A 27,960-nucleotide genomic window follows, 5' to 3' on the forward strand; every position below is an offset into this window, starting at 1 on the left:
GGCGGGAGGTAGGGTGTGGATGCTTTCTTCTTCCAGCTTGCTCGGTGACTACAGAAGTGTTTTTAGCAACAGCAGAAGTCACTCCCAAGGCACTTGAAGGAGATGGGAACACTCAGCCTAATTGCATTATACTGCAGTTTGACCAAGCGATCACTAACTTTATTGCAGAGAAAGAAAATGGAAATGACAAACTTAACTCACCCGTTTCCTAACTTAAACTCAGGACTCGGGCCATCAGCTGGAGGGGCAAAGGAATAGAGGGAAATGCTCATGGGTCATTAAGGAAATTATTCCTCTGTGTTCTACAGGCCCTTTAGGAGCAGAAGGGGGTATGTACATGCTTCATCTTGCCCAGCTCCAGACACCCACCACTTTCCCCGACAGCCTCCTGTGCTGGCCATTATGGGGGTGGGACAAGAAGGAGGAATCCATTAAACTTGGGGACCTAGCCAGGCATTTGTTCATTCACTCGGTCACAGTTTCTCACTGTGAAGCCTAAGCTTTAAGAAGCACAGTGCTGAACACAGTCACTGTCCTCAAAACATTTGGAGTCTAGAGAAGCCAACAGACAATAACCATGGACAAACAGCCAAGTACAGTGTAGATAGGGTGGGCAGGGAGGGACTTCATAGGGCCTCTGGCTAGCAAGAGAGAAATGGCCAGGGGGATGGAGGCAGCGCCCCTCTTGGCAGTGGCCCTCAACCCCAGCTGTCCATTAGACTGGCTAAGTCACCTGGGGAGTTTACAAATGAAAACAGAACAGTAATGTGTAGTAATTCAGACCTAAGGGAGTTCTCTTCCTGGCTCAGCGGTTAACCACCCCGACTAGGATCCATGAGGATATGTGCGTATTGCTCAGTGTTTAAGAATCTGGTGTTGCCGTGAGCTGTGGTGTAGGTCGCAGATGTGGCTGGGATCCCGCCTTGCTGTGGCTGTGATGTAGGCCAGCAGCTGTAGCTCTAATTTGACCCTAGCCCAGGAACCTCCATATGTTGCAGGTACAGCCCTTAAAAAAAAAAAAAAAAAAAAAAAAAAAAAGCAGATGTAATTAGCCTAGAATAGAGCCCAGGTTCTGACTTTTTTTTTTTTTTGGTCTTTTTGCCTTTTCTAGGGCCACTCCCTTGGCAGATGGAGGTTCCCAGGCTAGGGGTTGAATCAGAGCTGTAGTCGCTGGTCTACGCCACAGCCACAGCAACGCGGGATCCGAGCCGTGTCTGCAACTTACACCACAGGTCATGGCAACACCGGATCCTTAACCCACTGAGCAAGGCCAGGGACCGAACCCGAAACCTCATGATTCCTAGTCAGATTTGTTAACCACTGCACCATAAGGGGAACTCCAATCATTTTTTTTTTTAATTAATAGACTATTATTTTTAAGAGCAGTTTTAGATTTACAGAAAAATGAATGGAAAAGTCCAGAGTTCCTACATACCACTTTACACACATACACACACGCACACAATTTATATCTTGTGTTAGCAGAGCACATTTATTAATTAAAGTCCACAGTTTACATTAAGGTTCATTCTTTGTGATCTGCATTCTAAGGGTTTGGGCAAGTGTAAAATAACATGTTCGTGGTTATGACATCATACAGAAGAGTTTCACTGGTGCACCAGTCCCCTGGGCTCCACTTCTTTGCCTCATCCTTCCTCCCCCCCAACCCCCCAACAACTGTTCTTTTCCTTCTTCTACAGTTTTACCTTTTCCACAATATGTGGCCTTTTCAGACTGGCTTCTTTAGTTGGGCAACATGATTTTAAGGTTCCTCCTTTTTTTTTTTTTTTTTGTGGCTTGATAGCTCATTTCTTAATAGCACTGAATAGCATTCCATTGTCTGGATATTGCCCGCTGATGGACATCCAAGTTTTGGCAATTCTGAATAAAGCTGCTGTAAACATTCATGTTCAGGTTTTCGCATGGACATAAGTTTTCAACTCATTTGAGTAAATACCAAGGAGGGCAACTGCTGAATCATATGGTAAAAGTATGCTTAGTTTTGTAAGGAACTGCCAAACTGTCTAATTCCTGGTTATACTGATTTAATTGCTCTAGGGTACATTCCAGGTCCTCGCATTTTTCAAAGCTCCCCATGTATTCAAATGCGCAGCTACGGTTGAGAATCTCATAGGCCATGGTTGGGGACCACATTATTTCATTGCAAGCACAATGGGACGTTGTTACGAATTTAAGCAGAGGAGAGGCATACTCTGATGCACAAGTTTATAAAGTCCTAGTCGCATGAAAGAATGGATGGGGAAGGGCTGGAAGGGCAGTAAGAGCAAGAATGGCTCTGAGCGACTGGCTAGGGGTCAACTGAATTACAGGTCAGAGAGACGAGTAACTTGTACCAGGGTAGAGACAGAAAGAAATGGATGTATTCAAAAGATGTGTTGGGAAGAAAATTAATAAGCTGTAATAATAGCTTAAATATTGAAATGGGGGGAAACAAAGAGAAACCCAAGACTACAAGAGATATTTCCAACTCTGCCCAAGAAGCAAATTTAGGTCTACCCTATGGATAGACCCATAAGATGACTATTTTCTCTTCTGTCCTCTCCTTTTCCCTCAACCTCCTCCTCTTCCTGTCCTTCCTCTTCATCATCTTCTTTAATTTGTTCTTTTTTTTTCGGGGGGGGGGGAATAAGAGATCCTCTTGATTCCAGGCCAATTACTATTTTAAAGTTTCACAATTCTTGCAAGCTAACTCACATACTTCCGTGAGGTCAATCTCTAAAGGACAAGGTGACTTGGGGGGTAAGGTGACTTGGCTCAAATGCCTTTTGTTGTCAGTTACAGCCACGGGTTGACATTTTAGAACGAACAATCTCTTAAGAAGGCTTATCATTCTTGCAACTTTTCTTCTGAAACTCTCCAGCAGATGTTTCTAATGCCCTGAGGAAAAAATCTTTCAAAAAGAGCTGATGAATAGTACAAGAGCAGCAGAGGGGGTTGAGAAAGAGGAGCCCACCAGAGTTGCAGAAAAAGAGCTTTGACTATTTAGCAAAACAGAAATAAGACATCCAGATCCTTTTTACAGCTGCTCTCCTAGACTGATTTCACACTGAAATTCAAGGTCATGGCCAAATGTGTCTAAGATGGGCCAAATGGTCACTGAGGTCTTTAAACTTATTCAGGATGTTTGGAATCACATTTGACAACAGGGAAGGGCAAGGAGGCAGCTCTGTCAGGAAAAGGGAGGCCCTGACACTGGAAGGTCGGGTAAAGCTGCACCCTATAATTACCTGCCCCTGGCCCCTTACCTCCTGTCTCTTTAACTCCACATATCACTGTGGACCAGAGGTCGCCAGCTCTGAGCTGTGCATGGTGCCATGTTGGTCAACGAGGGACTTGGTCAGGATAGGCAGATAGGACTGGCCTGTGTTCTTAAGAGAACTCAAGGTTCTGGGGAACAGACGCTGGGAGAAAAATAGAGCTACAAGGAGGAAGACAGACAGACAGATACAAAGACACAGAGAGAGAGAAAGAGGTATTAAGAGTAAAGAGAAAAACAGAGAGAAAGACACAGAAGAAGACTAAAGAGATAAAAGAGAAAGAGGATGGAATTCCCATTGTCGTTCAGTGGAAACAAATCCAACTAGTATCCATGAAGACCTAGGGTCAATCCCTGACCCCGCTCAGTGGGTTAAGGATCTGGCTTTGCTGTGGGTTACAGACGTGGCTTGGATCTGGCATTGCCATGGCTGTGGTGTAGGCCAGCAGCTGTAGCTCCAATTTGACCCTCAGCCTGGGAACTTTCATATGCCGTGGGTGTGGCCCAAGAAAGAAAGAAAGAAAGAGAGAGAGAGAGAAAAAGAAAGAGGACACAAAGGGAGACTGAGGAGAAAAAGAGAAGAAGGAAAAGGGATGGGGCAGTAGAAAAGAGAGGACAGACTCTTGCATCCCTTTCCTATCCCATTAGTCACGGGGCAGTTTTCAGGAGTTCCCTCAAAGAAACACTCATAAATTTCCCATAATGCAACCATGGAAGCTCAAACCTGTGCATGTGTATCAGACAAGTTTGTCCACACCCACCTCCCAGGGAATAAGAACACCCAGGGCTGCTCTTTCTAAGGCCCAGCTATGCGGTGGACCTGCGATGGACCAGCACTGAGCGGGGAGGGAGGGGTTGGAGATGGAAGAAAAGTCATGGCTGAGAAATGACCCATCACAGACCTGCAATTCCTACCAGTAAGGGGCAGCAATGGATTAACCTAAGACACCCTGGACTCTAAGATGCAGCAGGCTTTACAAATGAAAGCTTATGAAGTAATTTTTTTGGCTGTGGCATGCAGCAGCTTGACATGGGATCTTGGTTCCCAGGCCAGGTATTGAACCCAGGCCACAGTGGTAAAAGCAGCCAAGTTCTAACCATTAGACTATCAGGAAACTCCCTAAAGCAATATTTTTATGAACAAACCTATATGTGTCTTAAAAGTTCTGTGAATTTCTTCCTTTAACACTGAATCTCTTTGAGGTTGCACAGTCTTGCCTAAATGTCAGTTCTATCAGAATTTATTGACCCCCCTCCCATTCAATAAAAGGCCCTGTACTAGGAACAGGGTACAGAAAAAACAAGACCCCACACCTGCCCTTGAGAATCTCATAAGCAGTTCTGTCCAAGAGAATTTTCTTCCATGGTGGACATATTCTGTATCTGTGCTGTTTAATATGGTAGCCACTACTCACATGCAGCTTATTACTTAAAGTAACAACTATTAAGTAAAGTTTCAAACCGAGTTCCTCAGCCATACTAGATACACTTCAAGTGCTCCAGCACCACATGTAGCTAGTGGCTTCCATACTGGACTATGCAGGCAGAGGATAAGACATGGATGTAAATAGTTTAATGCAAGCCAGGTGGTCTAAGAGAGATAAAAAGAAAGGTTTCTGAATGAAGTTATTTAATCTGAATTAGGGGAGGATGGAAAGATGAGGAAAGAAAAAGGATGGAAGTTTCCGTAAAGAAAGTAGCTTATGAAGGGTGGATAGGGTTCCAGCAGCAGAAAAGGGAAACCAGGGCATCCGTGGTAGAGGACCAGCTTGAGTCAAGTCACAGAAATACAACTTTAGTAAAGCCTGTTTTCTGAGAGCAATTAGGCAAAACACTCTCTGACATCAACATCATGAATATTTTCTCAGGTCAGTCTCCCAAAGCAATAGAAATTAGAGCAAAAATAAACCCATGGGACCTCATCAAACTGAAAAGCTTTTGCACAGCAAAGGAAACCAAAAAGAAAACAAAAAGACAACTTACAGAATGGGAGAAAATAGTTTCAAACGATGCAACTGACAAGGGCTTAATCTCTAGAATATATAAGCAACTTATACAACTCAACAGCAAAAAAACCAATCAATCAATGGAAAAATGGGCAAAAGATCTGAATAGACATTTCTCCAAAGAAGATATACAGATGGCCAACAAACACATGAAAAAATGCTCAACATCGCTGATTATAAGAGAAATGCAAATCAAAACTACCATGAGATACCACCTCACACCAGTCAGAATGGCCACAAATAACAAGTGCTGGAGGGGCTGTGGAGAAAAGGGAACCCTCCTGCACTGCTGGTGGGAATGTAAACTGGTACAGCCACTATGGAGAACAGTTTGGAGATACCTTAGAAATCTATACATAGAACTTCCATATGACCCCGCAATCCCACTCTTGGGCATCTATCCGGACAAAGCACTACTTAAAAGAGACACATGCACCCGCATGTTCATTGCAGCACTATTCACAATAGCCAGGACATGGAAACAACCCAAATGTCCATCGACAGATGATTGGATTCGGAAGAGGTGGTATATATACACAATGGAATACTACTCAGCCATAAAAAAGGATGACATCATGCTATTTGCAGCAACATGGATGGAACTAGAGAATCTCATCCTGAGTGAAATGAGCCAGAAAGACAAAGACAAATACCATATGATATCACTTATAACTGGAATCTAATATCCAGCACAAATGAACATCTCCTCAGAAAAGAAAATCATGGACTTGGAGAAGAGATTTGTGGTTGCCTGAAGGGAGGGGGAGGGAGTGGGAGGGATTGGGAGCTTGGGCTTATCAGACACAACCTAGAATAGATTTACAAGGAGATCCTGCTGAATAGCATTGAGAACTATGTCTAGATACTCATGTTGCAACAGAAGAAAGGGTGGGGGAAAAACTGTAACTGCAATGTATACATGTAAGGATAACCTGACCCCCTTGCTGTACAGTGGGAAAATAAAAAAAAAAGAAACCCAGTTTAGGGAGCTCCCGTCGTGACTCAGAGGTTAATGAACCCGACTACTATCCATGAGGACACATGTTCGGTCTATGGCCTTGCTCAGTGGGTTAACGATTGGCAGTGCCCTGAGCTGTGGTATAGGTCGCAGATGTGTCTTGGATCTTACATTGCTGTGACTGCAGCATAAGCTGGAAACTACAGCTCCGATTCCACCCCTAGCCTGGGAACTTCCATGTGCCAAGGGAGTGGCCCTAAAAACACAAGAAGAAGAAGAAGAAACACAGTTTAGCTGAAGTGCAGGCAGAGGAATAGTAAGAGAGGATGATTCAGGTGGGTTTGGTCCATAGGTGGAGGGCTCAGATGTCAAGGAGTTTGCTACTGATCCTGGTAAGCAGTAGGGAGCCACTGAGGATTCTAAAGGAGGGAGAAATGACCTTTGGAAGTGAGCCTCTAGGCAGCATCTGAAGCATCTACTCCAAGGAAGAAACTGAAGCAGTATTGCGAGAGATTGGGAGAGAGGTGATGTGACATGGAGAAGGTGAGGAAACGAGGGAGGAGTAGCCACTACTAGATTACAAGACAGGGGGCTGAACGGAAGCCTTATTTTGCCTTGAATAAGAAGGACGTCTAAAAATCTAACTAAAATTGTGGAAGGCAGATCCCTGAAGTCATGTCCTGAGCCAATGTCTTTGCAGAGGAAGAATCAGCCAAGAGAGGCGAGCTTTTCCTCAACCACTTGCCAGCCCATTAACCTCTACTGCAGGGTCCCTTCCCCTAGTGCCATCCTCGTTATGTCCCCTCACAAGCCACCAGGGGCTTTTCATCCAATGAGAACTGGGTGGGGGAGAAAAGGAAGCAGAGAAATGAAGAAAATGATGGAGAGGAGAGGTATTTAAAGAACATGTGCTGAGGAAGTCAAAACAAATTCCCAGCCATTCCTGCTGGAGGAGACTTTATGGGGCGAGACATCCCCAAAATGGGTTTTGAATTATACTGTGCACCTCATAAAGCACAGGAACTCTTGGCAGCCTACACACACACACACACACACACACACACACACACACACTGCCCTCTCATTCATTACCTGACCGACCCCCCGCCAGCAGGTAGGCAGGCTAGGAGACCCAGGGCTGTGCAGGCAACCCAGGGGAGGTGAAAGAGCAGGAGTCTGCATTTATAAGCAGCTCCAGGTCCTTGACTCTTGCAAGGCATCAGCCTCCTGTGGGCCTGGGTCTGTCCCGGGCGCAATGAGACAGCTGGTCTGCACAGCCTGGGGGCCCTGAGAGCTCTAGATGGGGATGGCCTGCGACATCAGTGTGGTGCTAGAGTCACAAAGAGCCCCTGTAAAACTGTGTGTGCCCAGAAGGATATGCAGTGAGGGCAAGGAGAATCCAAGCTCTGATTCTCTCCTGGGGTGAAGGAAAAGGTCGGGTGTGATCGGGGGTGGAAAAAATTGCTTGATGAGATTTAATGATTTTTAAAGATACTGAGGGGAGTTTCCATCATGGCTCACCGGTTAATGAACCCACTAGCATCCATGAGGACGCGTGTTCGATCCCTGGCCTCGCTCAGTGGGTTGAGGATCTGGCGATGCCCTGAGCTGTGGTGTAACTCCATTACTGTGGCTGTGGTGCAGGCCAGAAGCTACAGCTCTGATTGGACCCCTAGCCTGGGAACCTCCATATGCCATGGGTGTGGCCCTAAAAAGACAGAAAGACAAAAAAATAAGTAAAAAATAAAAGATACTGAAGAACTACCCTTGAGCAGAGAAGCATTTGGAATGGTGTGTGGGAAGTCAATCTGGTTTTGGAAGAACAGCTCCATCTTGCTCTGTATCCCATGCTAGATCACTTCAGTATTTGAACCACAGTTTCCCCATCTGTAAAACGGGGGCTGTGTGGGGGCAAAAGGAAAGGGGCATCAGCTGGGGAGTCCCAGGAGGGGGCCTGAACTCCAAGCATCTAGAGAGTTCCTGATAAAACTCTGAGCTTCGCTTTCCCCTTTTTCTTAAATTATGGTCACCAGTTTTATTGAGATATACGTGATACCCAACACTGTGTAAGTTTAAGTTGTACAATGTGTTTTTTTGATACAATCATATACGTTGCCAAATGATTAGGACCAGAGCATTTGCTAATCCCTCCATCCCCTCTCGCATAATCAGCATGTTGCTTTTGTGATGAGAACATTTAAGCAACTCTCTTAGCAACTTTCAAGGACACAACACAGTATTGTCAACTGAGGTCACCATGCTGGACATGAGATCCTGGGAACGCATTCATTTTGTAACTGCAAATCTGCACCTGTTGACCAATGGCTCCCCATTTCCCCCACCCCCAGTAAACCACAATTTTAGGCTCTGTTTCTCTGAGTTTGGCATTTTTAGATTCCAGGTATCAGCAATATAACACAGCATCTGTCTTCTTCTGTCTGACTTATTTCACTTACCATAAGGCCCTCAAGGTCCCTCCAATGTTGTTGCAAATGGAAGTATTTCCTTCTTCTTTCTCATGGCTGAGTAATATTCTGTTGTGTGTAGAAACCACATCCTCTTTATCCATTCATCCTTAGATGGACATTTAGGTTGCTTTCATATCTTAGCTATGGTTAAAGTGCATATATCTTTTCAACTTGGCATTTTCATTTTCTTCAGATAAATAGCCAGAAGTGGAACTGCTGGGTCTTAGGGTGGTTCTATTATTATTATTATTATTATTTTTGTCTTTTCTCTTTTTAGGGCCGCACCCATGGCATATGGAGGTTCCCAGCCTAGAGGTCCAAATGGAGCTACAGCTGCTGGCCAACACCACAGCCACGGCAACGTCAGATCCAAGCCGCATCTGTGACCTACACCACAGCTCACAGCAATGCCAGATCCTTAACCCACTGAACAAGGCCAGGGATTGAACCCGTGACCTCATGGTTCCTAGTTCGATTTGTTTCCACTGCATCAAGACAGGAACTCCAGGGTGGTCCTATTTTTAATTTTTGGAGGAACTTCTATACTGTTTTCCATAGAGGCTGTAAAAGTTTACATTTCCCATCACCGTGCACCTGGGTTCCCTTCTTTAAATTAGAGTTTTGGGCAAAATGCTATCAAACAGCTCAACTACCAAAATTTCTGTGACATTAATGCCTCTGTCAATCCAAAACATATATAAATTTCAAGGTTTTCTGCTGGCCTTCTCTGCATTGACCACCAGTTTAAGCATTGCTCTCCTTTATTTCTGCAAAACATCCTGAAGTCCCCAAGCGCTGGACGTTTCTATTTTCTTCCCGCGTTCTTGAGATTTCACCGTCCCTGGAGTTGCATTTTTACAGAAAGCCAGTTTGTTTCCCAAACCTGTTTATGCCCATTGGGTTTCTTATAACTCTAAAACTTAATGAAATATTGTGAAAATTAAAAATGTATGAGCATCAAAAGGAAGTGGCTTCTATGAGGACTAAGTTGATTTTATGATAAAAAAAAAAAAACAGTCACTTATACATTCCTATTGAGTTCGGTCAAGTGTGACAACTATAAAAATTTAGAAAGGAATCATAAAACTCTAGAAGAATTACTTGGCAAGCATCTTTAAGTCCTCAGTCCCCTTTAATGAAACCAACATTGGAGATCATATTTGGAGCATTACGAGCATGGCTTATGCAAGAAAGATGGCATGAACTCCAATCAGCTGACCCAAATCAGGAGAAGAGGCCCTGGGCCTACATCAAATCATTGGCAAACGTATGCCCACTTGCATATTTTAAGTTAAAAGGGAAATGTTTAAGGCACATGATTATTTTTTTATGATTCCCTGCTTCAAGTGACTTTCTCTCAACTGACCAGTTGCCAATCTACAGGGCTTCGTACGTGAGGGTTTCCTAAAGGAAACAACTCAACCTGAGGCCAGGTAACCCTCTCCTGAATAGTGTGTCTCCCCTCTCAAGTGAGAAAGTAACGTAAGGAAGAAAAGCAGAACAGCTTTATCCATCATGTCAAAGACCGTGCAAGAAAGAGCCCCCACCCCCCACCCCAAAATTGTTTCCTTTCTGGCTCCTGCCTTGCTGGGTTCACCTTCTTTTAGTTATCCAGACAGAGGAAGCATCCTATTCTCTCTCTTGAATGTATATATGTATATATATATGTGTGTGTGTGTGTGTGTGTGTGTGTGTGTGTGTATGAGTCGGTGTGTATACACATCTGTATATATGCATACATTATATATACACAAATAATACATATATTCAAGTAGGATCAGTCAAGAAGACTTCCTGCCTGTGGCCTGGAGAAAACCTGCAAGTAGATTCTGGGGCCTGACCATGCCCAGAGCTGACTTAATATTGGAGTGTCTTTTTAGCTGAAGCGCAGAGCAACTCATACTCCCCAGATCTATCATGGGACCCAGTTTGAAATACCAATGCCCCAAGGAAAAGAAGATATCCATTAATATCCCCGAGCTACTTGCAAGAAACTTGCAGAATGACCTTGGGCAATCGCTCCCACTGTGTTTGTCACCTGAGGTGGCTGCTCAGGCTCATGTTTATTCCACGTGTCACTAGGATCCCAGCAAACTGTTCATCATGATCACTTCTGGGCAATGAGATTGGACGGGGGCAGAGACTTCCGCTTTTTCCCGTATAATGTTCCTGAATTGTTTGAACTGGTTACAACGAGCTTGTATTCTTTTTTGCTGAAATCTAAAATTAAGGCTAAAAATTTAATAAGTAAGCATGCACCAGTTGCTGGAGTTAATGATATTAAAGAGACATGATGTTTAACTCAGGACGCTTACAGGACTAGCAAGAGAGACAATTAAACAATCACAATATTTTCATGAAAACATGGACTGCAGTGCATATGCAAAGTACTTGGGAGGTAACTTCTTGGAAGAGCCAGGAAAGTCATTTTAGAAGCAGTGAAGGCACAGTCACGCTAGATCTTAAAAGGTGGGTAGTAGGCAGAAAAGATATTTTGTGAAATGTATAGGTTAAAGGAGATCTCGCAATTAGGTGGGCAAGATTTAAGTTTTAAACTAATGTCTTCGTCTCAGCGGTGGGGCTAAATCAATGTTTCCCAAAGCGTGGTAGGAGAGACGAATTTAGATGGCACGTGAATACTATACTTCCTTTTACAGGCTATCTTCCATTTTTAGCAAGTTATTCTGGTGTTCCATTCGTGACAGTGATACAAAGATTCCTTTTAAAAATAAATACAGCTAATCCCATTTACTATGTGACCTTGTGCAAGTGACTTGATCGCTTTAAACAGCCATGTCTTCATCTGTAATATGGAGATACTAAAAATACCCATGAAAGGGAGAGTTTTTTTTTCTTAAATCAAAAAGTGCAAGTGCTATTATCCCCAAAGACTGTGAACTCCTTGCATTTCTGTGCCCCTAAGGGACTCAGGACAAGGTTGGGATGGCAGAACCACTGAATAATACTTAGCTCCAAGCAAGGGGAACTGAAGGTGAACCAGGGGTTTTAGGTGAAGTGGTTGAGTCTAGGAAATGTGAACAGAATCCATCATCCATGCAAACCCCAATTGGTCCTAGTGACTGATGAGGGCCTTGCATTGAGAAATCACCTGAGGCTGTGATTGATTAGCAATGTCTGATCACACACACTGTCCACAGATTCAACAAATATTTACTGAGTGTCCACTATGTGACGGGCACAGCCCTAGACACCAGGGATTCCAGGAGCAGACAGGCCTAGAATGTTCCTCCTCTCTCACGGAGGATTCCATGCAGTCCAATCTCCCCCAGCCTCCTGAAGAAGAGACGGCTCTGAAAATATTCACTTAATCATATCGGAGGCCCAAAGAGGAACTATCATTTACTTGAGGCCATAGCAAGTGAATGGCAGGAACATGACTAGAACTCATGGCATTTGCCTCTCCGTCTAGCACAGTTTGGTATTTCGCAGACTTGCAAAACCTGCGTGGCTTTCCAAGGTCTCCAGCCACCAGCCACCCCACCTATTGTCTCTCTTGGGGGAGCAGGGAGGCAGGGGGACTGGGGCCAGTCCCTAGAGGATTCTGCAGTTTGGAGCAATGGTTTAGAGGCCAGGAGAATCAAGTGGAGAAAGGAAAGGGAGGGAGGGAAGGTAGGAGTCGGGCTATTGGCAGATGGGTAATTGGTTACTTTGGGTGGTCAGCTTCTCCCATCTCCCTTCCTAGAGAGGAAGTAATTGAAGAAGGCTCCCTAACAAATCAGTGTGAGACTGGGCTTGAAAACTTGAGTTGCACCTGGGTTCAGAGCAGAGGGTTTGATCTTCAGAGGCCCCAGCAAGGCTGCAGAGACGAGCAAGTAAGGAAGGGAGGGAGCCGACTTTATCCCACTGCAGCAGCTTCCAGGCTCAGAAGCTCCTAAAGGGAAACTTTCTTTCCTTCCTGGGCTCCTGAGCTTGCGGGAGGAGGGAGGTGGCTGAGAAAAACCTTACATATCCCTTGCTTTCATCTCATGGCATTAGAAATCGGGGGGGGGGGGGTGCAGAAAGTGGAAGGGCCCAGACCACAGACACCCAGCAGAACTGGGAACTCCCAGCTCCTGCTCCTGGTCAGGAAAGGACCCTGCCCCCCGCCCCCACTAGGTCTTTACACACAGAACATACTGTCAATTGCCCTAAATACCCTCCAAATGCAAATAAAGTGGAGAGGGGATGTGTCCTAGGGATTGAGGTGCGGGCCTGTTTATTTCTATCTATTTAACAGACAAGTAGGTAGTATCTGCTGATGGCGGGCACTGCTCTATGTACTTCAGCTCTTGGAATCCTGAGAGCAATTTCCTAATAAGCAATAGAACAGCCCAATGAAGCAGGTACCCTGTAAGGTGGTGGCCACAAACCATCACCCCATTCTTGCCCATGTTCCCTCCATCTGGTCAGGAAACATCCACTCAGCATCTACTATGTGCTGTGTCTTGCCCTACACAGTTGAGAAGAGCAAAAAGATGAACAAGACACATTCCCTACCATCAAGGAGCTACCAGATCTCGTGTTTTTTGGTTTTGTTTTTTAACAGACGTATCCATGGCATATGGAAGTTCCCAGGCCAGGGAGGGGTTAAATCAGAGCTGCAGCTGCCAGCCTAGGCTGCAGCCACAGCAACACCAGATCAGAGCCACATCTGTGACCTACACCACAACTCGCAGCAATGCCAGAACCTCAAGCTACGGAGCAGGGCCAGGGATTGAACCCATATACTCACGGACACTAGTCAGGTTTGCTTCTGCTTAGCCACAATGGAAACTCCAAGGTGTTTGTTTTTAATAAATGGGATAATAAGCTATGAGGGGAAGGTATGCAGTGCTACTTTGTCAGGGAAGACTTCTTGGAGGGGGTTGGTATTTGAGTTGTATGAGCAAAGGAGAAAATGAAATGTGAACTCAGAGAAGAAGGCAATATTTTTTTTTTAAGGATTTTCTAGAATGTGCAAAGAAATTGGGATTTTACCTTAAGAGCAATGAGAATTAAAGGCTTTTAAACAGGAGAATGGCAAGATCTAATTTGCTTTTCGCAAAAGATCATTCTGGTTACTGTAGACAGCAGGGTTGGCAAACTTTTTCTTTAAAGGAACAATAAGGAAATATTTTAAGCTTTGTGGGCCAGATGTTCATTGTGCTACTATTCAACTCTCATTGGCAAGGAAAAGCAACCTAGACAAATGTACGAGTGTGACTGTGTTCCAATAAATCTCTCTTGATGGACACTGACATTTGAATTTCATATAATCGTCACATGTTATGAAACACTATTCTTTTGATTTTTTTCAACTATTTAAGCAAGTGGTTAGGCATCCAGGCCAGAGGAAAGCATGCAGCAAGGTGGACTTGGTCCCCTGTACCAACGGCATAAAGGATAAAGAGGATGGAGAGGAAGCAGGAAGACCAGTTAGGAGACGGATATAACAGTCCAAGTGAGTCTGGACCAAGGTGAGGGCAGTAGAAAACTATGAGAAGTGAACTATTTTGGTGGGTCATTTGAGAAGTAAAACCAACAGAGCTGGCTGATTGAAAGAAGGAGGGAGGCAAGCAAAGGGAAACACTGAAGATGATTCCTTTGCTTGAATAACTGGGTGGATGTAATCCGGTTTCCTGAGATGGAGATGTGGGGAGAGCAGGTTTGGAGAACAAAGCACACATTGGTAGTGTGATCCCTGACAGAAAAGTAAAACACAGCGTCCCTGCACGTTGTTAGATAAAATACAGGCTGTCCAGTTAAATTTGAATTTCTGATAATCAGTCATTTTTAGTATAACTATGTCCCAAATATCACATGGGACATATGGGACATAGTTATATTAAGCAAGTATTCATTGTCTGAAATTCAAGTTTAACTGGGCATCCTTTTATTCTTTGCATCTATTTTTGTTCACAGACTATGTCAACCCTACTGGGGATGGGGGGTGGTGTGTGTGGTATGAGCATTCAAGGAGGGAAAAAAAGAACAAAAGGAAACAAAAAAAAAAAAAAAAAAAAAAACCTCTATCTAAGCCTTGGAGAAGGAAGGCTACAAGATGGCCAGGTGAACTGGGGACTAGAAAAGCATTCTAAGCAGAGGGAACAACAATTTCCATTCAGTGATCAGACACGGGGGATATGCCAGGATCCCTCGGAAATCTGCCAGTCCTCTGGGAGGAGAGAACCCCCAGTGCCCTTGGGAACATCAGGAGGTGAGGCTGAAAACTACACCCATGTCATCCAGGGACAAACCAAGGATTTGGCACACCTGTTAAAGTACAGATTCCCAGGCCCCGTCTGGGTGCCTCCAGGGGTCTGGAAGGGAAAACCTGGCTTCTAAGGTGATTCCCAGTAGATAACCTTAGGAAAAACTGGGCTAACTAATCTGGGAGCTTTCCCACCTACTAATCCCAGGAGCCTAGGAAGTTGCTGCTGGCTCTGAAGTCTTGAAAAGAGTGACAGAGGTAATCAGAGCAGAGGTGGCCAAGAAGAAGCAGGCAGCCTCCCTCAGGGACCCCTGAGAAGGGGGATCTGTCCATTTGGAGGGAAGTAGGAGGTCCAGAATGCCTGTCCAGTGACCCTCCCGGCTCCCCAGGAGTCCCTGAGTGTCTGGCACCTGGCTTCCATTGGCGCTGTCTCTCAGCTCCTGCAAGGAGACCAGACGTCTCCATCTCTGTGCCTGTCCCTGCTGCCCTGCCCCCTCTCCCCTCCGCCCACAGCCACCACTGAAATGATTCCCCCAAATGCAGCTATTACTGTGACTGGAAATCTCTTTACTGCTGATTCTGCTAATGGAAATGTTCCTTCCCTTTTCGGCTGCTTGCAAAGCCACTCGTGACTTCCCTGGGTGCCTGAGAGCAAGGCTTTGTCAGCCAGCCACCACCAGAAGGGAGAGGGTTCTGCCCCAACTGCCTCCCCCAACACCCACCTGCCTCAAGCGCAGCCTCTCAGAGCTTCTCTGTCCAAACTGTCCTCAGACAACCCTGGAGGCCCCCGCTTCCCCCTGCTCCTGGAGAGGGAGTGGAGATCAATGGTCAATTTCATCCTCTTCTGCCTTGCTGGGGGGAGAGGGAGGGAGGGCAGAGGCATAAGCAGGGCAAGGGAATGGAAGCTGGGGGAAGGGAAAGGGAATTTGCATTCATTATTTATTCATACCTCCACCTCCTTCCATAAAAAGGATTCCAGGTGGCTAAGAGGCGCGGAGCACAAACTGTGCCAGACGCTGTGCTAGGTGCTTTGCACACACCATCCCTGTTAAGGATCATAGGGCTTAGCATAAGTAAAAATGGAGCACGGTGCTGGGCACTGGCTACCATCTAAGTGCTGGAAGGCTCTCCAAAAATAATGAGCACAGAGAAATGATCACTATGTTATCACTGCTTAATGGATGGGCAAACAGAGGCTCAGGGAGGTGGCATACAGAGGTCTACAGCTAGGAAGCGGTGCATCTGGGATTCGATCCCATGGCTTTTGATCTTCAGGGCTGGCATTCCAGTCATAGGGGCTGGGCTGGGGACTGGATTTTGCTCTGGCTTAGCTGTGGGACCTTGAAACATGTACTTCTCTTTGCTAAGCCAACCAAGGAGTTGGGCTGGATCTCAAAGGCATTATTTTACCCAGTTCTAATACACTGGGAGAACTATACACTTTATTAGGATTTTTACATTACATATTATTATATATACCCCATATGCACAGATAATGTGATATAAATTCCACTTTCAAGGTGGGAGCATAAAAATTGCACAAGGCTTCTAAAAGGCACTAGGGCCACAAAAGTCAACTTGGGGTGGAGGGGAGGAGGGACAAGGAAGTTTGGCGAATCAAACGGGGGCTGCATCTCAGGCAACGGGTGCCTGACAATTTCTAGAAAGAAAATATAGAGCTTCTCTAAGTTCCTGGAAGGATTGGATAATAGGGCCCCTAGTATAACACTGAGTGCTCGCTAAAGCACGGAGAGAAGAAGGGTGTGGAGAGGGAAGGAAGGGAAGGGAGGAAGAAGAGAGGGAGGGAGGAAGGAGGGAAAGAGAGGAATTAAGAAGGCATAGCAGCACAGAATCTGCTTGCTGAGCAGTCCAGGGGTGATAAGTGACATCTAGAGAAAATGAGACAAGGCCCCGTGTGCTCCTGGCAAACCCGCAAGGAGTGACAGGGCCTGGGGAGATGCTGAGTCAGCTCCTGCCAGCCCAGAAACAAGGTGTTCAGTCTCCCGGGCCTGCGCGGCTGTCACACCTGAAGTCCCTCTATAAGAAACGTCTGCAACTTCTTGGTAATGTAAAGCGGAAGAGATAAAAAGTTGTCAAAGACAATGAAAACTCAAGAGCACTCCTAGTTCTGTGCAGCACAGGAGGTGAAAAGAGCAGAGGGTTAGGAAGCAGGCAGACCTAGGTTGGACCCAGTTCGGCTGTATAGCTGTGTGACCTTGGGTAGGTTCCTTAACTCCTCTGAGCCTCCATGCTCACCTGTAATGTGGGCTGAATCCTATCTGTCTTTCAGCATGATGGAAAGGATGAAATGAAATAACAGGTGTGCTAGCACTGCATCCAGGCCATAATAAGCGTTCAGTAATGGTCACTTTTTCATAGCCTCATCCATGCCATGATGGTAGAGTCTGGAATACGACCTCCCCTTACCCCCAGTGGTCTGGCCTAAGGTGGGAGGAAGACACATCAGACTAGGAGTCAGTAGACTGGATCTGGTTCCTGGCCCACCACTGACTTGCTACAGTGACCTCAACTTTTCCACCTTTTTAACTTTTTTTTTGGTTTTTAGGGCTGCACCTGCAGTGCATGGAAGTTCCCAGGCTAGGGGTTGAATTGGAGCTGCAGCTGCTGGCCTACACCACAGCCACAGAAACATCAGATCTTTAACCCACTGAGCAAGTTCAGGAATAGAATCGGATCCTCATGGATACCAGTTGGGTTCTTTACCACTGAACCACAATGGACACTCCTTCTTCTCTATCTTTACACAGAAGGGTTTTGTTTAGATAATGTCCTAAATTCTTACCACGTATGACAGTTGATGATCCCCAAACCATGATGTGCCATCTCCTCCCAAACATTCAGCACCTCTCTGTTTGGCATGATGCAAAGATGCTAATCCCTCATCTGGCTTCTATGATTCTCAAGAAAGGTCTTCCCTAAACCCCACTCACTTTCCTCTAAACACACTGGTCTCATCACAAACAATAACAAGGAGGCAGGAGAAGGAGGAGGCAGGAGCTTCGAGAGCTCAGAAGAGGGACAGTTTCATGGAAGAGATGGCATTCCAGCTCAGCCTTCACAGAGGAGTGGGATTTCAACACCTCTCCAGTTCTGCACAGTATGGATTCTGAGATGAGACTTGGCAAACCCAAGTCTCTAGTCATCAAAGATCCCCTGAACATGAGGATGTGCCAAGCACAGGGTGAGTCATGGCAGCCCCAGAGACGAGGGAGGTATGTTCCCTGCCTGTGAAGCTCATAGGCAAGGAGCACAGGAGAAACAACTAAGTTCTGCTCTCAGTCTGCACCAACCACCATCACTCTCCCCTGAAGTGCCTCTTACAGACCTTCCTCCTGGCTCTCCAGGTCACTGACAATAAAAGCCCAAGTCCTGAGAGCTGTCTATGGCCCCATGGGACTCCCCGTTTCCTCTCCTGCTCTGTTCTGCTCGGACTGTGCTGGCCTTCTGGCTGGCCCTTGAACCCTTCAGGTGTGCCCTGGAGTCAGGTCTTTGCTGGAGCTGGTCTCTGCCTGGATTAGTCTTTTACACAGCTGCTTGGCCAAGCCTTCATCGCCTTCAAGTTTGGGTTCCAATCCTACCTTCTCAAGAGCTCTCTCTTTGCCCTATTTAATATCAAAACCAATGTCCTCATTTCAAAAATGTCCATTTTCTTTCTTTCCATAGAATCCATCACCTTGTCATACTACATAACCTTCTCATGTATTATGTTTATTGTTACACCCTCTCCCCACCACACACACAAACACACACACACACTCCTGGATATGAGCTCTTTGAATGCAGGAATCTACATCTCTGGTTCTGGTGCATCCTATGCATGCTGTAGGCACTCGACAGTTCTAAGGGACTAGTCATTGTTACAACAGTCTTTGTATTGCTAGCGGGCTCCAAGGCCCCCAGTGTCCAACTTTAGTGTCAAGGGGTCAGGAAAGGCTTCAAAGCTAAGTTGATATTTGGATTCAGTCTTGAAAAGTAAGAAGGAGTTTTCCCAGGGCTATTGGGGCAGAGTTACTGAACAAGAAGGAAGGTTCTCAGCATAGGACAGTCTGGGAAGTGTCTGATCATGGATCTGGTAGCAGAACAAGGAGCTTGAACTTCCTCTAAGAACTCTCGGGAGGCAAGCGAAGTGATTTAGGTGAGGACAGCCGTGATCAGATTGGGACTTTTAATGAAAGCTCTCTGTCGGCAGGTACAGGCGGTGAGTTGGAGAGGCTAAGATGGGAGCAGGATAGACCAGCGAGTTGAGTGCTGAAATCAAAGCTGAGAGACGTGCTGAGGTCTGAGCCCTGCCAGGGGCCAAGACACCGGGAATGGAGAAAGGGTTCCTCCTCAGGTGAAAAGCCTAACGGGTTATAACATGCAACATCCTGGTCAATTTTTAACTCACCGAGGGACTGCCTGCGTGTTCCAGTATGCCAGTAAGGAAGCTACAAATACTTCAATCCTGAATCTTACATTGGACAGTCACCCCCTTCCCTGCCGCTACCTTCCAATCCAAAAAGAAGTCTTTATAGGGAGGGGCAGGGGGCTTGTTGTCCTAAAGAATCACAAACCACGTCCAGCCCAGCACTGCTGCTTGCCGCCTCCTGGGGCACAGAGGCTGCAAGCTCTGCTTCGAGGAAAGAAGAGCCAGCTCTCTCTCTCTATAGTTAATCTTCTGTTGCCACTAGCTGGTCAGTAGGAGAACTTGGGAAAGTATCCGCTCTGCAAAGGAAGCATCCCCGAAATGCTGCTCCACCTCAAGGTTAAATCTGACTCTCTTTTTCTTTTTCTGGAAAAGAGCAGGCGTCTGCTTACCCTCAAAGACAGCGAGAGTGAAAGACAACGAGGTTTCCGCCTCCCCCCAGCACAAAAGCCATCAGCTCAGATTCTCGGGAGAGATTTGAGCCAACCAGCCAACCAACTGGATACCTGGGCAGGAGAACAAATTCAATTTCCCTAAGGGATATTTTTCTCCTTAGACTTTTGCTGTTCGGAGTTTCAGTTTGCTTGGTTTGCAGGGAGAGGAGGGGAGGCTGGTGCATCTAAGGATGTTAGAGCAAGCTGCAGACTGGAGAGGTATTTAGCCCAGAGCCATGTGTTAGTGGTCAGCGTGATGGAGAGAAGCATGGGGTGGGATTCAGGACCACTGGGTTTAAGTGTGAACAGCTGGTCCTTAAATAGGTTTCTTCCCTTGTCTGGGCCCCAGGGTTACCATATTAAATGCAGGGGGTGGATTCAATGCACTGAGAATCTGTGATGCTATGAGCCCCTCAAAGTTGATGGCCACTGTAGCAGTTTTCATGACTTGACCCAAAGAAGTCCCTGTCCCTCTCCCTCCTTCTCTCTCCCCAGCACACATGTTCACACCATTCTATGGCAACCAACGCCTAGTTTACAGCCAAGCAAGAAGGCGCAAAGCGGGAGGTTCTGCCTGCCAGAGGTCTAGTCAAACCTACTGCCAGACTTGCTCTATTTTAAAATTATTGTGTGTACATGTATAACTGAATCACTTTGTTGTGCAGCAGAAATCATCACAAAATTGTAAATCGACTATACTTCAATAAAACTTAAAAAAAAATCTAAAAATATAACCACCAAATGATCCAGCAATACCAATCCTGGGTGTATATCAGAAAAAAAAATTAATTTGAAAAGATACTATACCTCAAAGTTAATAGCAACATTATTTACACTGGCCAAGGTATGGAAAAAACCTAAGTGCCTATGAACCTATTTATGAATGAATAAAGAAGGTGTGAGATACACACACACACAATGAAATACTACTCAGCTACCAGAAGAATGAAATTTTGCCATCTGCAACAATTTGGATGGATCTGAATGGTATTATGCTCAGTGAAATAAGTCAGATAGAGAAAGACAAATACTGTATGTTATCACTTACATGTGGAACCTAAAAAAAATAACACAAAGGAACAAATATAACAAAACAGACATATACTCACAGATATAGAGAGCCAGTGGTTCCCAGGGGGCAGGGGGAGGGGGGAGGGAATTAAGAGATATAAACTACTAAATAGCAAATGTGCTGTACACCTGAAACTAATATTGCAAATCAATGATACCCAATAAAAATACAGTAAAGCAAAAATCTGAAGCAAAATGAAAATGATTGCATGATTTCGCAACCTGAGGGAAAATGATCATTCAGGAAAATGACCAAGCTCTGGGTTACACCAATCTTGCAGAGCTGTGCTGCCTCACTGGCTAGTAGTCCTGACCCCTGGAAATAACAAATCTAGATGGCCTTGACCCAACCTGAGCCTTTCTAACAGCTGAAATGAATCCTCCTCTCGCCCATCACCCTCTCAGAAATGTAATATAATCATCCCTTGGTATCTGCAGGGGATCGGTTCCAGGACCCCAAGCCTTTCTGAAACCCAAGGATGTCCCCGTCCCTTATATAAAATGGCGCAGTGCAGTCGGCCAAAGGTTGGTTGAATCTGTGGATATCAAACCCACAGACATGGAGGGCAAACTATATTTTCTAAGGGCAGATAATACATCTCTCTCTGCCCTGAATATTAAATAGATTTCATCAGACTAGAGCCAGCAAAGAGGTGGGGATGGAGTGAGGGAAGTTAAGTGGAAAGGGGGAAAAAAGCTTAGATCAGAGACCACTGAACCCCCCCTCCCCACCCAAGTTACCATGTCCCAGAGAAAACTTGGAACATCACAGGAGGATGGGACCTTGAGGTCTGAGTGCTACCGAAATACTTTATTTAGTGATAAGGGACCTGGAGCCCAAATGAGAAAATGACATTTTTTTTTAAGCCTAGCTTTGCTTGCAGACATCAAACTTGCCCTCTCATCCATCCTAGAATCTCTTCCTCTTACCATACAGAAAAAAGAAAGAAAGAAAGAAAGAAAGAAAGAAAGAAAGAAAAAAAGAAAGAAAAAAAGAAAGAAAAGACATAAACCCAACAACCCAACACTGGAAGTGATTTTAATGAATATTCTGTGGTCAAAAGTCCCTACAGAAAACCTAGCTTATATTATCTGTTCCTGTTCTTTCTCCCACTTAATAACTGGCATCAACCTTCAGAATCAAGCCAGAAGCCAAAAAGGGCAGAAAGCCTTCATGCTTGTGGTACATCCTCCAAATGCCTGCCAAACAGCTGTGTGGTCCCTGCTTGAAGGCCTCCTCCCCCTCCCTTCCTTCCCCGCCGCCCCCCCCCCCCGTGGACCCTGTCATCATGAGGTCAGAATGCTGGGCTGTTGGACAGCTCCCAAGGACCTATCCTCCTGTAGTGTTAACTCCATTCCCTTAGTATTTGCACCTTTGGGACATTGGAGTGGGGGAAGGCATGTGCCTCCTTCCCTGTTGACATTTGAAGGAAGCTCCTCTAGTCCTTTATGGACTGTTCTTCTTAGGCTAAACTCCCTGCATCTGGCAACCCTTCTGACTGAGTGCCTGGTCCCTGGTCCCTCACTCTTCTGGAGGCTTTTCTTTTGTGGTATCTGTTTTCGTTTGTGTTTTAAGAAATCTTTACAGACCTGACCAAGTTCGCATTTCAGACCATCTCTGTCTTCCACCCGGGCCAGTCAGCTTCCTGCCAAGAGCGTCCTTTTGGGAAAGATCTTTAGGATACTGCCAGATCTGCACAGGCAGGTGCCTTTAAAGACATACTGCTGGATGGCTTTTCCTTCTCCACACATCCTCCCCCAATACAGAGCACACTCCTCACCTGTGTGATTTACAGGACAAGACGAATAAGTAACACATGTTGACAATGTATGGTTACTCCGTTTTCTCTCTTTTCTCACTTTTACTAAATCAGCACCGGTGGAAAACAGTCCAGCCTGCCCACTATCAAGCACAGGAAGAAGGATGCCATTTCCCTACCTGTGGGCTTGAAAGCTAACTCCACAAGCAGACGCTGGGGCTGCCTGGGGCAGATGAGAACTGAGTGATGCACTGCACTGACGGTTGCTCCTGCTCAAATTCTTTCTTTTCAATCAGTCCTTCCCAACACCCCCATGCCACTAGCAAAGGAAAGGAGACAGTGAGAAGCCAGAGAAGCTAATCAGAGTTACAGAGTGGGTCAGGGCACTTCGAGTTCATAGAATCTTTACACCGAAAGATTATTTTAAGGCTCATCTACCCACTCATATTACAGCACAAAGAACGGGAAGATCTGGGGATAAATGACTTGTTCAAGGTCACAGTGGGCCACAGCTGAGGCTTCCAGATCCTAACCAACATCAAGTCCCCAAGCTATATTAGAGCAGGAGCTTTCAACTTCTCCTCCAGCCTCTCTCCATGGCCTCACTCTTTTTTCCCCTGTCCAGGAAGTGTCCCCAGCTTTCTCTGAGTCTAAAGAGATGTCTTCCCTCCCTGATGTTACAGAATGTGTCGTCTCCATCACTCACTGGCACCACTAAATAGAATACCCTCTGACATCCCATGAGTCATGGAACTTTAAGTTGGCAGGGTCATTGGAGGTCATTTAACTCAAGCCTCATTCACACTCTCATACTTCAGTGCACCAAACGTAGCTAAAGTTCCCTTAAGAAAGGTTTTTGTCAGGTTGATGGTCATATTTCTCTCCAGGACCCTGTACCAATGCCCTACATAAACATAGCCAGCCCCTTGAGACATATTTGGCTCAAGGTGGTTGTTCAGTAATTACTGAGAACGCAGTGTCTGGTGAACTGAGACTCCAGTTCCAGGTCAGCATTTACTTACAGTGGGACCTTGGGTGAGATACTTGACCTGACAATGTTTCCTAAGCTGTAAAATGGGAATAAATCACAGCAATGCCCCCTCCATATATATTATGTGAATAAATAATAAAAGGCAAGAGTAAAGCTCTTTTCACCATGTTAAGGATTCAACAACTAGTTGTATTCCCTAATCCATTTCAAATAAATTCACCTTATCAGTGCCATGGACTTAGACTCTAAAGAACTGGCCTAGACACAAACTTGGTGATATTTCCCCTCTGAGGGAATATTCTATCTACATAAAGCAGGCTGGAACGTGAAGGGAAGATTAGAAATATGAGGAAGAGACCTGAAGAAAAGTCTTTTAAGTCCGGTCACTACCAATACTAGAGCTGATACCTCTAAGAGAGGCTGAATGGAGGGTGGGAGGGCCAGGTATGTAGGTGACAGTGAATGAGGATTGTAGATGGTGAGGGCAAAAAAAATTTTTGAGGTCCCCTAATTGGATTTGGAGTAAAAGGGGAGCTCTACCTTTTATTTGGTTGTTCACCCCCTTTAAAGCCAAGGACATTTTACCACTACCAACTCTGGGCCCACAACCCAGAGCACGGCCCTGAGGGCTCTGGCAGACACTATCACCCCCTAGTGGTGGCTCCACACACCCCACTGCAGTCAGGGTGGGCTGACTTTGCCCTTGTCTCAGTGGCATGTACTGCCTCCAAAGCCCTTGAACTGGCGACCTAATAGTGAAAGACTCACCCAACCTACCATAGACAAACACTGGGCAGGATTTTAGAAGGTCCGAGGATGGGAGGATGGGATGGGTCTGCTGGGGACCCAGGGGAGGATATGGCCACAAATGACTCACAGTTCCCACCCCACACCGGCCCTCCATTTCAACCAGCCTGGCCCTCCCAGAGCTCATTGTGCACTCTGTGTTTACACGCAAACAGTGGAAGACCAATACAAATAAAAGCCCACGTCTCCCTACACAGCTCCTGCTATACTCGGCCATCTGGTGACTACCTCGCTAGCCAAATCCCTAGCAGGAGCGCCTTGAGCTGTCAGTCCAGGGCGCTGGGGAAAGGAAGAGGCGGAAACCCAATACCCCAAAGGGCTCAGAGCTGCCAAGGAGGACAGCACCCCGCCACCCCACGGCAGGCAGTCCCCAGCAGGCTCAGCCACTTGCGTCAGAGAAGGCAGAGGCTCCAAGTGGAGGGCACCTAGGGATGCTCCTGCTGAAGCTCGGGGTCCTGGGGGATGTGAGACTTCCAGCTTCTCGCTCAGCCTGCCTTGGGCTCCCAGGCACCCACTCCCTCTTGAAAGCCAAAGTTTAAAAAGGCAGAGACTGCCAGCTCCAGGAATTCTGGAGCAACTCCTTAGCTGGCTGAACTAGGTCCTCCACATCCCAGGGGAACTGGAATTACCCTGGGGTCCTCGCTTCCAAGTCATGCCATATGGAAGCGTTCCCCCTTTCCCTTTCAAGTGAACAGCCATTTAGGGGGATTCCCACTCCCAACCTCTTAGACTGCCCCTGGTAGCCAGATCGCAAGGGCCGCAAAGGCGGAGGGAGGTTGGGATCGGAAGTGGTGTGGCAGGGACACCCTCCATGTCTCCAGAAGGACCCTTCCCTGTGGCGGGGTCATAGGAGTTGGCACCGAGCCCAAGGTTAGCTTTTCACCCTAAGGAATGCCATTTCCACCCCCTCCCCAGTCCCCTTTCTTGGTGCACGTGGGGAGGGCTCTTGGTCTGTGTGTGTGTGTGTGTCCACGCACTCGTGTGTATGCTTGAATGTGTGTCGCACGCCAGACGCGCCGCCACGGGAAGTCCCCTGGGAACCCGCAAGGCGCTCTCCCGCCTAGCATCGAAGAAGGCTCAGCACGCTCAGGTTACAGCCAGCTGGGGAGAGCCCAGGAGCCAGAAACCCCGAGGCTCAAGCTCAGACCAAGAGGAGGCCTGGCACTCGCTCAAATCTCCAGAGACAGCCAGCAGGAAAGGGATGGTGGGGGGGGGGGGGGTCCACAAAAAATACAGCAGAAATATTATGGCTCCTGGCTCCGAGGAGAGAAGAGCCTAATCCACTGAATACTCTTAGGGGCTTCCGGGTGGGCAAAGAATTAACCTCACAGGTTGAAGCCAGGACCCTGAAGGCGCTGACCTCGAAGGCCCATCAGTCCCGCAGTGCTGGAACTGAGCCGGATCCCCAGAAGGCAAGGATCCCCAGGAAGAGGTCTGGAGTCTGGGGCGAGCCCCCGGGCGCCTTCCCAGAGCTGTTGTTGGCCAGGCTCTTGCAACCAATCGCGCCCCGCGCCCCCAAGAGGGGAGGGGAGAGAGCGATCTGCGAACGCGGGAGAGCTAAGGGGGAACAACATTTTTGTAAACGCTCTCCGAGATAATTAAGCTATCAATTACCCGGCTGGGAAATCAGCCGCGCTTCCCACAGCTCCACCGAAGGGCCGACTCCTCCGGGATTCGCGCAGAGAACCAGCAGGCAGCAAGCTGCTGGCGAACTTTCTGATTAACTTTTCCGTTTGAGCCCCCACCCCCACCCTTTTCCGCTCCCCTTCCTTTTTCAAGCCTTTAAGTTATTATTATTAACCCAGTGAGAGAGCTACAAGGACAAACCTGCTCTCCACTGAGAAGGGGGTAGGAAAGCGAATGCGACAACTGGGATGGAGGGAGAATCTGAAAGTGGAGACCTTGGGTTCAGTAAACCAGTGCTCAGAAATCACTCAATCCGCCCCAGCCCCGTTTCAAAACTGAGACCCTGGAGGGAAAGCGACTTAGCCAAGGTCATCCAACCCATTGGAAAACCGAGTTTATGAGGACTGGATGATTCTACATGGTGCTATTCCACTCCAATTCTCCAGAAAATCTATCCGGAAGAGCAGAGCCGACAACTCCGAGGCGAAAGCGAGGGGGCGGTAACCGCGGGCGGCCAGCGGCCAAGCCTGGAGGAGCGGTGGGCGGCTGGACCCGAACCTGGCTTCCGAGCGGGGCTACCACGGCTCCTAGCTCAAGAACACTCAGTCATCTGGGGTCCTGGCGTCGGGGGTGGATCGCAGCAGAGCCCAACGTCTGGTCGGAGAGACTGAGGGACAGGTGCCCACTGCGGGAGGGTTGGCACGCCCCCGGGCTCCTGCCACGCGCTCTCCCCAGACCTCCTGCCCTGCACTCCTTCCAACCACCTGTACGCCCTCCGGGCCCCTCAGCTGCCCTCTCTCAACCCCGCTCCGGGCAGCCCGAGACGGGAATCCCCAGGGCGCCCCCACCCGTCCGGCTTCACTTAGGGGCCCCCGATTCCTTGGGTCCCTGCGTGTGCCGGCGCCCAGCCTTACCCAGGGTGAAGAAGGGCAGCTCTGTGTTGTCCAGGTCGTCCTGCACCGCGATGCGTCCCGGAAGCTCGTTACGCACAAAGAGCAGGAGGCGCGACTCGGCGGCGGTGCCCGTGGAGCCGGCGGAACCCGGGGACGCGGCGGCGGCAGCGGCGGCGGCTCCGGCCCCAGTCCCAGTCCCAGTCCCGGACCCGGCGCGGGTGCCGCTCCAGCCGATGTCGCTCTCCCGCAGGGCGGGCAGCGTGGACACCGTGACGGTCTTGAGCCGGCATGGGCTGTCCGGCTCCCGCGAGGCGGCGGCGGTGGCGCCGGCCAGAAGCTGTGGCGGCGGCAGCAGGAGCAGGAACAGCAGCAGCAGCGGCGGCGGCGCCGGGTGGAAGCCGAGCCTCAGCCGGCCCCGGAGCCCCGAGCTGGGGCCGGTGCTGCGCCGGGCGCCGGCGGCGGCCATGGCGGGAGGGGCTGCGGTGCTGCGAGCGGCGGCGGCGCTGGCGAAGGAGGAGGAAGAGGCGGCGGCGGCGGACGCTGAAGCGAACCAGGACGCCTGAGCTAAGGAGCTGTGGGAGCCGCTCGCCAGCAGCCCCCAGCTCGGGGCTCCGCCTCTCGATCGGCCCTGGCCCGCCCCCCCCTCCTCGCCGCCACCTCCCCAGGCCCCGCCGCCCGCCCCCTTCTCTGGCTCCCTCCACAGACCCCGAGCGTTTCGGAGGCCCCGCCCGGCCTCGTGCAAATCCCACTCGCCCCCTCTCCTTGCCCAGGATCCCCCAGTCCGCCTTCACAATATTCTTTACCCACAGCACCCTTCTCCAATTTTCCAAGACTTAGGGACCCCGCGCCCTTCCCCTAATTCCCCCAGGCTCAACCCAGCTTGCCCAGCTTCAAACCAGCGGCTGCACCTGGGGGCGAGCCTTAGCCCAGCCTTGGTCCAGGCCCCGCCTTCTGGGGGAGGGATAAGGGGCCCCTCTCGACCGCCTAGACTTAACTTTGTCTCTCCTCCAGCCCAATAACAAGTCCTGTACCCTTTTTTAGTGCCCGAAATAA

General features: G+C 47.8%; 1 protein-coding gene and 1 long non-coding RNA gene across 10 annotated transcripts in view; both read right to left on the bottom strand.

Annotated features, from left to right (window-relative positions):
* Positions 1–27,490, bottom strand: part of ASTN2 (astrotactin 2) — a 915,666-nt gene extending 888,176 nt beyond the window's left edge. For all 9 annotated transcript variants that reach the window (XM_084993997.1, XM_021074505.2, XM_084993987.1 and 6 more), the window contains exon 1: positions 26,929–27,490. In XM_084993997.1, the coding sequence (XP_084850123.1) occupies positions 26,929–27,373 (445 nt within the window). In that variant the 5' untranslated portion in view covers positions 27,374–27,490. The remainder of the gene's footprint in view (positions 1–26,928) is intronic.
* On the bottom strand, positions 14,010–23,169 carry LOC146407178 (uncharacterized). The gene is made up of 2 exons (XR_014826096.1): positions 16,060–23,169; positions 14,010–14,490 (listed from the first exon to the last, which is right to left on the bottom strand). It is a non-coding gene; the product is annotated as an uncharacterized LOC146407178 (long non-coding RNA).
* Positions 27,491–27,960: the final 470 nt, after the last annotated feature.

This window comes from Sus scrofa, chromosome 1, assembly GCF_054392235.1.
Source record: "Sus scrofa isolate SSC_HxYL_T2T_F1_AM1 chromosome 1, Sscrofa_HxYL_maternal_Yorkshire_Landrace_v2.0, whole genome shotgun sequence".
Classification (NCBI taxonomy): domain Eukaryota; kingdom Metazoa; phylum Chordata; class Mammalia; order Artiodactyla; family Suidae; genus Sus; species Sus scrofa.